This window comes from Polyodon spathula, chromosome 3 (assembly GCF_017654505.1).
Source record: "Polyodon spathula isolate WHYD16114869_AA chromosome 3, ASM1765450v1, whole genome shotgun sequence".
NCBI classification, from domain to species: Eukaryota; Metazoa; Chordata; class Actinopteri; order Acipenseriformes; family Polyodontidae; genus Polyodon; species Polyodon spathula.
This window is the reverse complement of record NC_054536.1, coordinates 83,490,407-83,504,353: the sequence shown is the minus strand read 5'-3', so window position 1 is coordinate 83,504,353 and position 13,947 is coordinate 83,490,407. Positions and strand designations below refer to the sequence as shown.

The 13,947-nt window shown below is 37.5% G+C and overlaps 1 protein-coding gene across 1 annotated transcript; it reads right to left on the bottom strand.

The window, feature by feature from the left end:
* Nucleotides 1-762: 762 nt before the first annotated feature.
* LOC121313517 (ubiquitin carboxyl-terminal hydrolase 14-like) lies at nucleotides 763-13,102 on the bottom strand. Its single transcript, XM_041246166.1, has 16 exons — nucleotides 12,927-13,102; nucleotides 11,608-11,753; nucleotides 11,271-11,303; nucleotides 9,586-9,690; nucleotides 7,945-8,048; nucleotides 7,260-7,318; nucleotides 6,711-6,841; nucleotides 6,279-6,359; nucleotides 3,974-4,068; nucleotides 3,468-3,582; nucleotides 3,315-3,380; nucleotides 2,888-2,980; nucleotides 2,432-2,557; nucleotides 1,679-1,739; nucleotides 1,407-1,514; nucleotides 763-983 (listed from the first exon to the last, which is right to left on the bottom strand). The coding sequence occupies exons 1-16, from the start codon at nucleotides 12,940-12,942 to the stop codon at nucleotides 841-843; spliced, it is 1,482 nt and encodes a 493-aa protein (XP_041102100.1). The 5' UTR covers nucleotides 12,943-13,102; the 3' UTR covers nucleotides 763-840.
* Between the last annotated feature and the right edge of the window lie 845 nt (nucleotides 13,103-13,947).

Here is a 13,947-nt window from a genome sequence, read left to right as displayed (position 1 = left end):
GTCGAAAGCTTTAAAAAAAATACATAAAATGTATAATCTAAACAGGCAATTGTTAGTTACTACGTTCTATTTTATTCAGTTCATCAAAAAAATTCAGGGTATTATTTTAAAGCTTGATAACTTTTGACATTACATCTTAAACCTTTGCAGTCCTATGTCGGACCAGATCCGACATTACAATTTTCCCTTTCCGGTCCGATGTCCGACATCATCAAAAAGACGTCAAGCACAGGTCTCTAGTCGTTTTTTCTCTGGAAAATGCCAAGAAAACCTTTAAATGGCGGAGACCGATAGGAGCCGAAAAAAAGGGGGTGGATCTGAGCAATACACACAGTCCCAGCACCACAGACCTAACACGGACATAAACAAACAAGATAGCTGCTTTCGCAGATGTTATAGTAATAAAATAATGACTTGGATCACATTATTGAGGAGTTTGGTGATAAAATAAGTGATCAGGAGATGATTTAACAGTAGGCACGACTAAGAATAGGTATGTGATAAATACAGCGATGTGCAGTGCCTTTTAAACCTGTTTTATATCGAATAAAATTACTTTTGAATAGCACATGTGTAAAATAAACAGCGCGGGTGAAAATAAATTGGACCCGACGCGTCTGACAAGCATTGAATAAATGGACTGCTAAGGGTTAACTTGGAGGCCAGTTTACAAACTTTGAGTTGTTTTCTCTTTAATGACACAAAGGGATGTGCAAGATCGTAGATGTACAGAATTCCAATTACAAAAAATCTTTAAGGTCATGAGTTTTAAAGACAAATATTTATTGCACATCTACACAGACAGTGCTTGCTAATGGCATTTTTTTACTTTAATAATAATTATTGCTCTTCAAGTATTTCTAGCCGACGAGGCCCGTACAATAGGACGTATGCTATATGCCAATCCCCACCACCTGACAACTTCAAGATGTCTTCAGGGGACACAACACTGACGTTATCATCGTCAAACTTGATCCACTCATCTATGAAACAAACAAGAAAGCAGAGAGCAGTTAGGAATCTTTTTAAAATAATTTCCCTACATAGATATTGGTAGCGAAGAAATTTCAGATTTGCAACACAACTGATTAACCAATAACACATTCACAGAAATGTTGCCATTACTATCAGCACTGCCAGCACAACAAATTCTCAAATATAAATTTCAGTCATAAAAACTGCATCTTCATTTTCCATAGAGCACTTATTCAAACACGTTGACATAATCTACTGAAATGCTATCAACCAAATGTGTCCAACTGGTTGCAGTTTATCATTCTATTGTACTAGAAAACAAGAATCAAATGATTCACACTCAGTAATGGATTGTCTTTTCTTTAGTCTAGTCTACACTACACAACTCAATGCTTTTCCTGTTGAAGCCCAAGGGAAGAGAATCTTGTTACCTGATTTCCTCTTAACCCAGGACACATAATGACCTGATGAACTAGATCGTCCTTGATGTGTTAGGACAGCCTGCAGGTCATAGTATCCGCTGTTGTTGGAGCCAGTATCTGTAAGAAACATTGGATTTTTATAGCGTCTTTAAAAGACGGAGGTCAACCCAAAGCGCCATTACATATTCTTTGTCCTATTTTGTTGAGGAATAGTTATCCCAGTAAAAAAAAAAAAAACTATTTAAATAATGTTAGGGTTTCATTTCACGCTGCACACTCACCATTGGGAAATGAAAATGGCTCGTATTTCACTTCTTTTGGAGTTCCAGTTTTCTTATCTCCCTGTGAAGTTAAAAATGCAGTCAGCACAGAGCAAGGTATCACCAATTTACATCCCTAAAATCAGCCCAAGCATTCTACAGAGAATTTCATATGTGTTAAATATGTGCAGAACTAAGATCGTGTGTTAAATTTATGCAGAACTAAGATCGCTTGTTTATTATCCCCTGCCGGGGACAGAATCCCCTGCAAAGGTGATATAGTGGCCAGTTGTCACGTATCATATATTTATGCATGTACCCGAAGAACTGCCTGACTAATGCCTCAATTCCACTACGGGCCAGCGCCGGCTGCTGCTGGCCCATGGCCAAGAAAAACGTGTTTCAGTGGGGGGCAGAATGCCGTAGAAAACTAAATAGGAATACAGCTGTGTACCAAAAAGACTGAATAACTGAAAGTGTACCACCTCTGTGCAGCTGAAACTTCAAAGTCACATGACCACCTTATTAATTACGAGGGCAACGTCATGGTCGACAACATTTTTAGCAAGCAGGGTTTATATAGTCCTTCAAATATGAAGTCGCTACATCTCAAATGGTTTCTAACCAGGATGTTTTATGACCGAATTTCTGTCCAACAGATAGAAATGCATTTACATTTTCCAAGGCTGCTATTGGGATGAAGAACTATAAAAAGGTTCTTATCATGCAACTGTAAGCTATGCACTTTTTGACAAACGCCTGGCCCACACTCACCTTTTGCTGCTGCGTGTTATGTTTGTCTTCTACCTCCTTGAACTTTGATCGGATGGACACCATTTTCTCCTGCAGCTCTGTGGTACAGAGCTCATAAACATCGAGCATTAAGGGGAATTTCACATCCTGGGAACAAAATCAGTGAGATGAAATTCAGTTACAGGAAACCTCACAGAAACTGTAGAGAAAATGTGATACTTCCTATTCATTGCAGAAATCTATATTGATGACTCTAACACTTTAATTTCTATAGTTTTACTGCAATTAAAACATTTTTCAACTTACAGAGTTCACTATATCTAACAAGTTTTAACAAAGCTAATGAGCTTACATGAAATATGATAAGATATCGACTGAAGTCTACTCATTCTCATAATACTACTCTATCATACAATATTTTAATTTCATCTTTCTTGGTGGTCTCTGAATACACAGTCTAACATCTCACTGACTTACCTTGAGGACTTTAGCATTCACAGACTCCTTCTCTTTGTAAAAGAATCGAACCATCTGAACAGTCATGTAGGAGGGTAGACGGCTGATTCTGGACTGAAAATCAGATTAAGAACACTCATTTCAATAAAGTGACAGGTATTACAACTTCAGGCATGGTTTCTAATGAGCTGTGGCTAAACAAAAAGTATTAAACTCATATTCACAAAAATGTGTGGACACCAGTCTTCACACTTACTCACACAAAAAAACACTGAGCAAACTGTTTAAAATGTGTCGCTTTCATTTGGTTTTCTGGCCTTAAAAGTAGTTCAATTCTGTTACTTTTAAGACAAAACTAACTTTTTTCATCTATCTCTTTTGAACGCTAGGACGAGACATAAATGACTGGACTGAATTGGTGTTTCCACCAAATTAACACTGTACTCACAGATTTTATGTACAAAGCATTTCGTTGTAAGGAGGGAGACAGTTTGGTGATTTCTTCCTGTAGACGCTGGAAACAGAACAGAGTGTTTCAGTTTTGCAAACTGTTGTATGCGCAAATATGGAGCGAAAGAACAGGTATTTAAACATTGCTAACCAATTTGAGTCCTGTGAAGAGGTACTTGACCTCCTGGTTAATGAAGCAACTGAGCTGAAGCTGGTTCTCCTTCCCTTTCGTTGGCTCTTCGTCCTCAGCTTCTGCACACTTCATACTAAACAGTGGAGGGTTAAGGAGTAACTCGGTATTCACACTCAAAACTAGTCATTTCACCTGCAGGGTTACACTTCACAAATAGCTGAATAAAGAGATTTGGTGTAAAAAAATAAAACAAAAAAACAACAACAACAACAACAACAGAACCATCCCTGGAGTTATATCCAGACTTACAAATCAGTTTCTTATCATAAGTGTATGTATCCTAGGCAGGGCTGTACACTAAGTTTAAGATATTAGCACTTAAGACTAAAATCCAAACGATCCTGGGTTCAGATGTCTCAGCCTCTGACTTAGATAACATTGATCAGAAACCGGATGGCATAAAGAAGTAGTTGGTCGATTATGGTGGTTTATTGGTTCAAGTATGTTCACGAATGAAAGGATACGTGGTTTCAAACTCCACACCAAAGAACTGGTCTATAAAGTACTTCTTGGTTGGACAGGCTGCTGCCCCGCTTTCTTCTGCCTTCCCAGAATCAGTCTGAAAGAAAATAAAACGAGTATGTTAGGAACTTGCATCTGAATTATAACTGGAAACTGCCTCCATTAAAAACAAAAAAGCAGTACTGAAGTCACTCACATTACTGTTTTTAAACTGCTCTAACCAGTTAGTTACTGCAGGAAAAAAAACAAAAACATTTTCAGTTGTTAAAAACATTGTTATGACACTTTGCATTTTTATTTTATTCTAGGAATTGTAAACCTTAAAAACTCACATGCTTCTATTTAAGTTTCCCATAGATATGTGTTGGTTGTGGCATAAACGGCTTAGCACCAGTACACAGTCCTTTTTGTGGGGTCCACAATTGTGAAAATATAGTACCCAGTATAACCATTTCCATTTGAATGTGTTTCCACCGTAAATCTAAATACTGTGCCTAAAGCTCCCACTTACCGTCTTCTGTGGGGCATTTCACTTTCCACTATGGCTGTGTCTGCAGTACATATTTAATATATGAATCAGTCAAGAAAATAAGTGAGGCAAGGTTGGATAGTAAATATGACTTTATATATGTTGTTTAAATATAGATGATATAGCATAAATAAACAAACAAATAAATAAATAAAAGAAAATGTTTTTGAAATTCATACCGCAGCTATCTGCTGCATAACCCAGTTTATATCCCGGCCGTCATATTTGTTTACTTCGTCGAGTTAGAAAACAGTGACGTTTTAATCACAATTTTAGTGTTTGGAGCATCTTTCTTTTGTAGTGTGTTTTGTAATAATTTTTTTGTAGTCACAGAATCGGCGTTCAGCCATTTTCTCTTGTTGTGAAGAGTAAAGATGAAAGGCATTCCTCTGAAAAGGGGCAGGACTGACAGTGATGTGAACCAATCACATGACACATGGAGACTATTGTCCAGTTGTGTAAGGATGTTAGGGCAATAGTTCAATCTATTTTTCCTCCTAAGATGAGGTTTTACTCAATCACAGGCCAGAATACATATACACACACGTTAAGGTGGTCTGGTGAGTCTAGTTTCGCCAAGGGCTTCTGGGCAAATCCCCAAGTTACCACTTTTTTTATACACTCTCCCTCCACCAATCAGGCGAATCTAGATGGCCCAAAACTTGAAGACGACTTCTGGGCGAAACACGTTTTTTCAACAGTTTTCACTGAATTTCGGGGCTAGCACGGACAAGTCTAGTTTCGACCAACACTTCAAAATCGATGCTGGGCGAATCTGGTTCGCCCATGCCATTAATTTGGGTAAGTCTAGTTTAGTCCAAAGCTTCGACATCGATGCTGGGCCAATCTAGTTTTGCCTATGCCAATTTATTTGGGCGAGTCTTGTTTTGCATTTCTACATTCTCCATGCCAGTTTCCAAGTGCATGTCAGGGTACCTGCCTCGCCTCCACTTCTGACAACAATGTACCGACTGTGTGCTTGGCTTCCAGCGGCGATGCAGGAAAGGCAGGACACCAGGGCTGGTTTTAATAGCAGTTAAAACCACTCTTTATTAGGTCTCTCTCCCAAAAAGTCCAGTCAAAAAGTCAATCACATGGACAAAATACAATGAACCGCTGAGGCATGCGCATATCTCAAAATAATCCCAACAGAGCTTAATGCAGCATGCAAATAGCGTTTGATACCTTTTGAGCATGTTCTGAGTGGAAGAAAAAGTATATATGAAATTATTTAAGCCGATTTCCTGTTTATTATGGGTTTTTTTTGTGTTAAATTTGTTTTTGAAAACAGGATACAGTTTCTGGTAAGGGATTGGCTGAAATGGGAGTAGAGCATACAGAGAGGGTAAACGGGTTGTGGATTTGTTGTTTTTTTGATTTACAGCTATTAAATGTTTGAAACAAAGTTGTTAATTGGGTTCTTACAAAAATAAAAAAGCCATTCAATGGAATAAAATGGTTAAACAATACTTCAATGTGTGGTGTTAACCTACGAGATTAAAAATGACTGGTATGTATACGGTTTGTTGTATCTTAATATAAAATAAACTTGATTATACTGCATTTGTATTTTTAGCAATGTTAGCAATAAAAAGTATGTCTCTGTGAGCGTACTTAATTTTATTTTAATAGATGCTACACCTCACATTCTGACTGCCATTTTTGAGTCCCTCACTAGATCAGAATTCAAGAACACTAATCTTTCAGACACCGGTGTGTTGGATAAACACCTTTAACCCATGGCAAGTCAAACACAAAAGCCTGGAAAAATCAGATACCTCCATGGGAGTCTCACTCTCCAATGGTTCCAGCTTTTGTTGCAATACTCTCATCATCTGAACCCAGCACTCATTGGCATCCTGCAAGCAGGAGGGACACAAAGCAATAAAATACCAAAGAAAGGAACAAACATAATGAAAGAAGACACACAAACAGGCACAACAGAGGTCACCACAATCAGTGTTAGCTTGCCAGTATTGTCAAACTATTTACTGTTAAAGGCAAACATCTGAATACATTAAAAATGTCCTTACTCTTTCATATACAAATGCACAGAACCCTTTTTGTTAATAAATAAGGGAATATTTAAATGGATACAGAAGATTTCTATACACTCCTTGACAACTAAAGTAACTTCTGTGTCCAATCAGACTGTGAAACAAGAGCAGTAACTGAAGTCCTAGTCTTTCCGGCGGAGGGCCTCGGCTCACCTGCTGAAGATACTGTCCTTGTTCTCCTTTCTCTGCAAACTGAGGGAAGGCCATGTGCATGAACTGCAGGAGGATGATAGGTGGTATACTAGAGGATGTTTTATCCATGGAGTCATACAAGTCACGAAGAGCTGAACAAAAAACAGAAATAATAAGGTGCTTAAAACTGTGCTATATGTCTAGTATTTTCACTTTTATAATCCTGTAACTAAGTTATTTGTTTATGCAAAGGTTCCCCCAGAGTATTTTCACCTTTGAAATATTGGAAATTAAAGTTTCGTGCTGAAGAAATCTACATAAAAAACACTGCTGCAATGGAATTAACTGATCTCTACTACTAATTTGATTAGTTAGACGGAGTCAGATTTGTTATTGCCACTGGGCACTCTAAAGTGAGTCTGTATTTAGCAATATGATGATCATAACGTGTTATTTAATGGTTTTGTCATTATGGTAAGAACTGGAGAATGTAAATTTCCCATATGAATCCAAACTTTTATAATAAAGTGTAGTAAACAGTTCCTTTAAAATCATCTTCCCCATACTGACCTGCTGTGATATACTGAGAAGAAGCATTTGCCCCTGAACCTCTCAAAGAACCTGAATACCTGGAAAGAATAGAAGGACACCATTGGTGGTTACTGAAAATCATGTGCTGTGCAAATCAGAAATATATTACTGAAAGGTCAACTGTTATCCATTTACTAGCAATGCAGAATGACTGGGTGGGATCATTGTTCTTCATTTTATCACCAGAAATATTTAAGTATAGTATGCTTCTCTAATGGATACTACCAAGACAGGTATCACTTAGGTAACAGTCACCATTGCAGAAACATATTTAAATCTACCTTATTCTGGACATCAGACAGAAGATAATTTAATTTTCAGAGGTATTTATTTAAAAAGTCCTACACATTTTATCACAGGTCTTGACAAACAAGGATATGTATGGCCTTCTTGAAGGAGAGGGGAATAATTCAGGTGAAATGATCAAGAAAATACCAAACAAAGTCTTAAAAATGCCTTTAATCCAGTACAGTACCTATATTTTTTCAAATGAAAATACACATTTGATATAACATGCTGTGTCATATTATGGAAGGCACCCACGGTAATTCAACTAAAATAAGATATTTACAATATCTCTCTAAAACAATGACCTAAAAAAACATGTACGGCTGACTGAAAACATTTACTCAAAATTCTGTTCCTTTAGTGAAGAAAGCCATACCTCTTTAGGGATTCTTTGAGTTCTGGCACAGAGCGCAGACACTGGACAGTAGCATTCATGTAGCAAGTATTTCCTAAGTTTGTCAGTCCACTGGGCATCTCCATCTGCCACCAAAATCAAGAATTTGGTTAGTTAGTTTGAAATCACAACACAAACTCTACTAGCCCAACAGCAATGCACTGAATCATAAAAGACAGCATGCCTCTGATTGCCTGTACACAATAGCCTAGCTGCCTCAGCTGGGCAGTCAGTGTACAGTGAGTTAGGCGTGCTGAAAAGGAGAATATATATGCACTGATCAGCAGTTACACACACACATTATCAACAGTCTGTCTAAGTGAGGGTAAGTCTTAACCACCCAGCTGCTTATCCCACGATTTCCCTTGAGAATAGCGAGCAGGTGCTTACATGTGCATCTGCAAAGTTTATCAAGTCTTTTTACAATGCTTCAATGAAAAAATAAGAAAACTGCATTGTAAAAGTGTATGCAGTTTTCTTTTTTTACTGGCAGATGGCAGCAGTGCCTAAGAAATGAACTTGACACACCGGGTCATCTGTATACACACAGCTGAAAGTGAAAAGTTGATGCCTGTGTACCTACAGAGAATAAAACTAGATGATTTCTTTATTTATTCGTTGGTGTTACAGGTTGTAAGGAAGCCTTGTCAGGTTTGGTACTGGTTAAAACTATTTATTTTTTGTACCTACACTTCACAGATACTAATTCATATAACAGCGCTATACACCCCTGCCTGAAACTGGAGAAGATACTGTATATGACGCGATCGAAAATTTGTGACGCAAGTTTTGTGATGTATATGAGCTAGATAAAGACGTTAGCATTGATGAGAGTTTGAAGTGTGTCTGCTTTGATAACCATCATGAAAAAAAAATTTGAAGTGATATGCCTGCACAAATATTATAATGTTACAATATAATGCTGCCATTGTAAATAATTGTTATGTATACTTATATAATGCTGCAATTGGGGGAGAAAAAATGATGGTATATTGTGATCTATATTATAACGCTACAACTGTAAAAACATTGTTATTTAGTTATTTAAGAGTTCTACTGAAATACTGTATTTCCGCTTATCATAATCACAATAAAAAAGCATGTATTTAAAAAAAAAAAGAGAGCAAAAATTGTTTTGAAAACTGTCCAAACTGTTTATTTGAGGATGAAAAATCTGTAAAAGGCATTTGTAATGTTCCCCTTTGTTGGACAACAAAATCTCAAGAAATATTTATTGAAAGCCGAGGGACGGGGGACGGGGGGGACGGGAGCAAATTCAATTTTAAGCGATATTCTACTAAGATAATGTACAATGGCTAAACAAGTAACCACTTGAACTGCAGTTATAACTACTGGCAGAACATGGGTGTCCAGCATTGGGGGTCAGTTAGCAATGTGTAGGCTCCACATTGCAGTTACAAGAAAGCAAAACTAACTGAATAAATAATTAACAAGAGATCTCTTGTAATTCCCAGTTCACTTGCAATTAGTAATGCATTAATAATGAACAACCTGTCATTAATGGACTATGGTACTTCTTTTGTTTTAAAATCTTCAATAGCAGCGTTTAATGTCTCCATCATTTAGCTAATCTTCCACCCTCGGTCACTAGCGTTTACTTACCGCTGATGCTAGCTGTTCTTCTGTCATGTCTTCAACAAAGACTGGCCGAACTACAGGTTCTTCAGGCAGAGCCTCTGCAGAGCCCATCATTAACAAAGTCATTCCCTGGAGAGGCAGGCCACACACAGTAAGGCAAGCGCAGGGCTTAACAACTCTTCTTGAGAGCTAAAAGGAACAACACAACTCCAAACCCTTTTCTAAACAATCAATGCTGAGCATTTCTTTTTTTTACAGCATTTAACACTTTCAACACTGCAACAAGTAAGCTTTTGTTTTATGTTTTGTATAAATCACACACTACTTTGTTAGTTACCCAAGGACAGTCACAACTGCAATTCTTTCCAGAGAATTTCTGCAGCACCAGACTATTGAGGTTTTGTAGTCACGTGACCCCAGCATACACCACCATACTGGCGGTCAAAACAAGCTTGACGGCTCGTGCAAAAACAGTATCTTCCACACAAAAATGTTATGTATACAACCACACAACACACTTCTCACCTCCAGTCACATGAACTTGAAAGATATAATGATAAGTGCCAGATACTTGGAATTTGCTACCCCTACTGTGCACCCCTGGTGCTTTTTACTACCCTGAAAGACAGCGATAAACTCTTTTTAAGAAAACGTTACTTATTATCAATTAAGAAAATATACATTTTCAATAGTTTGTTTAAAAATACGGTACTAATATAAATTGCATACAGTAGTTCTATGTTTGGTAAACGTTTTACATCTTTCATTACATAAACTCGCAATCAAAACAATGTATATGGCATTCTTAGTATAGACTAGAGTATCATTTGTTTGGGTTTTTTTTATTTAAAATCAGTAACTGGAACCTGTAGATTTATTGTTCCTGTAAAATCAGCTTCTGCGAGTGACAGCTAAGCAGGACTGTACTAAAGGACTATGCTATGCAAAAATGAGACAGCATCAACAGTGGGTTAAGGTATGTCCACAAGGATTTCTGTTCAGTTTTCAAGTAGCGTAAAACTGCATGTAAATGAATACATTTTTCATTATTGTTTGTGCATTTAAACGTTATAGACTGATGGTTCCATGATTTCATATTCAGTAAAATAATTAATCTTGCTTAATGCATGGAAACCATCAATCTGTTTAAGTGTATACAATTAAGCGTGTTACACGCGGTGCCAGTGCTAGGACTTACTGGGCCCTAGTGCCCCCCCCCCCCCCCCCCCCCCCCCCCCCCCCCCCAAATAAATAAATAAATAAATAAAAATAAAAAACAGCGCATCTCAGCTCCAGCACAACATAAATAAAAATCTGAATCAAAACTTAGCCCATGTCACAAATGCATTCATGGCACTGGTTACATGCATTAATAATAATGAGAACGTAAGACCAGAACTAACTTGTGACTGAGTTGGAGTCCAGTCTGTCTTCTTTGACTTTGGTTTACAAAAATCTGTTTTTGCTGTCCTGCTAATGGCTTTAATCCACTTTGCCCTCCTGTCTGGTTCAGCAGACAGGAGGGCAAAGTTGTTCTCCTCTTGTGTCAGTGCATCCACCAGCACAACACACACCTGGCATTGTAAAATAGAAAGTTTAACGACCGTGCTTAGTTAAGTTGCCTTTGCCACCAATTCTTTTTGACTGCCAGTAGGGCCGGGCTGTGATGACATCACATGAAAATCCTCAAAAAAAGGTGGCGTACTTACATTTTTTATTTTTATGTTTCCCCACTCTTCATCCTTAAAAAAATAAATAAATAATAAAAAAAAATCAATCAACTTCAAAAGAAATATGAAACAAGGCTAATGCTCTCAAAGCCTCAGTGTGTGCTGTGATTACTGTGTTTTTCACTCCTGCTACCCAAAGCATGTGCATTGCTGTTTATTAGTAAGTCATCTTTTATTACATACAATGTATTAATCTCGAAGCTGCTTAGTATACCTTGACATCACTAGGAGTGGTGAAACCAAAACATATAATTTGTAAAAAAATAAATGAACAGACATCACTGACATAAAATCGTACTGTTCCCTGGGTTTGTACCTTCAGCGTTCCTCCTTTCACCATGACTTTCTGTCTCTCAGGCTGAACTCCTGTCAGGGCAAACAGCTGTGCTTTGAAAACCATTGGGACTTCTTCTGTGTTCAGCTCCACGGCATCAAACTTCTCTTTCCCCCATTTCACATTTACTGTGAAGAAAACAACCAATAACCACCAGAATCCCTTACACTGGCATAAAACATAAACTGTGCGAAAGTGTGTATGGCACATGGCAACTTGTCAGTACAATGCCCTCCCTAATCATGCACAGGTGGGGATTTTAACGATCAACGGAGGTTCCAAACATTAGTGTCATAACTGGGCGTACCAGTCCTACATTAAAGTAAGCATAATTAACAGACAACCTGCACCAAAAGGTATTAAGAGATTCTTTATATTTTGAAAACCTAAACTTCGTTCACCTCGGGATATACAGTGGGTGTAACTGTGGAGTGACTTGCCTGTCAATATTTATCATTCATCCTCCTTGGTGTGACTCAGGATTTTCAAAACAGATCTGCAGTGGCCCCGGGCTCCCTGTACCGATTCTCTTTGTATAAGCTGCAGTCATTTTTACCTCTATCCCTCCCTTATTTTTTTCAAATTAAAACAATTGCATAAAGCTGGAGCATAAGGCTAACTTCCCTGGCACCTCATGTTAAAAATAAATAAATAAATAAATATTAGAAAATTGCATCACACAACACACCAGCTCATATTATGTATCTTAATATTATGTACTGTATTTCATAAACAATAAACAGACGGGGAAAAATAATGAGATTCCTTATACCACAGTCAGAAGTTCTGAACGAAGGCCTCTCCTGATACAATAAAATATTTGGTATGGTAATTTCAAGATCTAGTTTTGACAAGCTTAATTAGTAATACAATTAAGAGCGCTGACACGAAATGTAAAATAACCTGTTTGTTTTATAGCACAAAACACCGATGTAAAACCACAACATTGTGTTCAGGATGAATAAGCAATTAAAATGCATTACTACGTTGCTAAAAAGTATTTGTTTTGATAAATAAATAAATACATACAAATATAACGTATGAAGCGGCAACATCATTTGACGTGGAAAATAAATAGAACCGTAAAGACTGTATTGCATCCCTGCAATCTGATTATTCATTATTGCTTTTAACGTTGTCTAACACAAACCTCTTCTTCATACAGCTGCACTAGTAAGGTTCTTGTGTTTATGAAAAGAGTACGGAATCTCTGATGATGAGGCCTAGCCGGAACCTTTCAACACGTGTGTAGCACTGGTTGCTACAAAACGAGCAAGTGATGTATGGTCCAATCAACATACCTGTAAACGTGGGCATTTTCTCGTTTTGTTATTACTAATCGCCGATTTGCTTGTTTTGATTTGCAGGTATCTCCTCTCACTTCATTCAAACAGCTCCTCACGATGATGACGCTGCAACAACACACCGAGCTCAGACAAACATCGACTGCTTCTGGCTGCAGCTATCCTGCCTGCACAGAAGAGGGAGAGTTTAGGATAAGACATACACTTGAGCCAGGATACAACGAAACATCTCACACCAATCCATCAAAGCGGCATTGTGAGGGTGCTGACATTGTACACTATTTCAGAGAGCCCAGGAGTTAGATAGGATTTAGCTTGGATGCTCTAGTTATAAATGGGTAGTTTATAACAATTTAAATTGTGTGTGTGTGTGTGTATATATATATATATATATATATATATATATATATATATATATATATATATATATATATATATATATCTATCTATCTATATATATATACACACACACACACATACTTTTGAAAGGAGCAGGAGGTATTATGCTTAAAATAAAAACTTACAGAAGAAATGTGAGATGCAAAAAGGCTGGTAGGACAGCTCTGTATGTTTTTGAGATCTAGTTGGGACTGGGATTACAGTAATATAAAATAATTCATGGGGTTATATAATGATGTTGCACTTTTACCTGCAAGATGAAGGTGTATTTCAATGGGAATAAAGGACTGCCAAGTGAATGACATTGTTTTTACCCAGGGTTCTATCAGTATAAACAAAAAAAGATTGGAAAACAAAAAAAAACTTCAGGCTCAATTGCAGCGTATCACATTTAGTCCACTTGATGCGCCCACGTTATTGCTCATCCCAATTGCAGTGCACCGAAAGTTGATTAGATCACCGGGATCATCTGCTAAACAGGTTGCGTTTAGTACTGGTTGCAGCACAATAAAATATCCACATTAAGTGGATTAATGTCCACACTACAGGGAGGTCTGGCCACAAAGTTGTCTTACCCCCAAGTTTGTTTCTACAGTGCATCACCAACAACTGAAACATG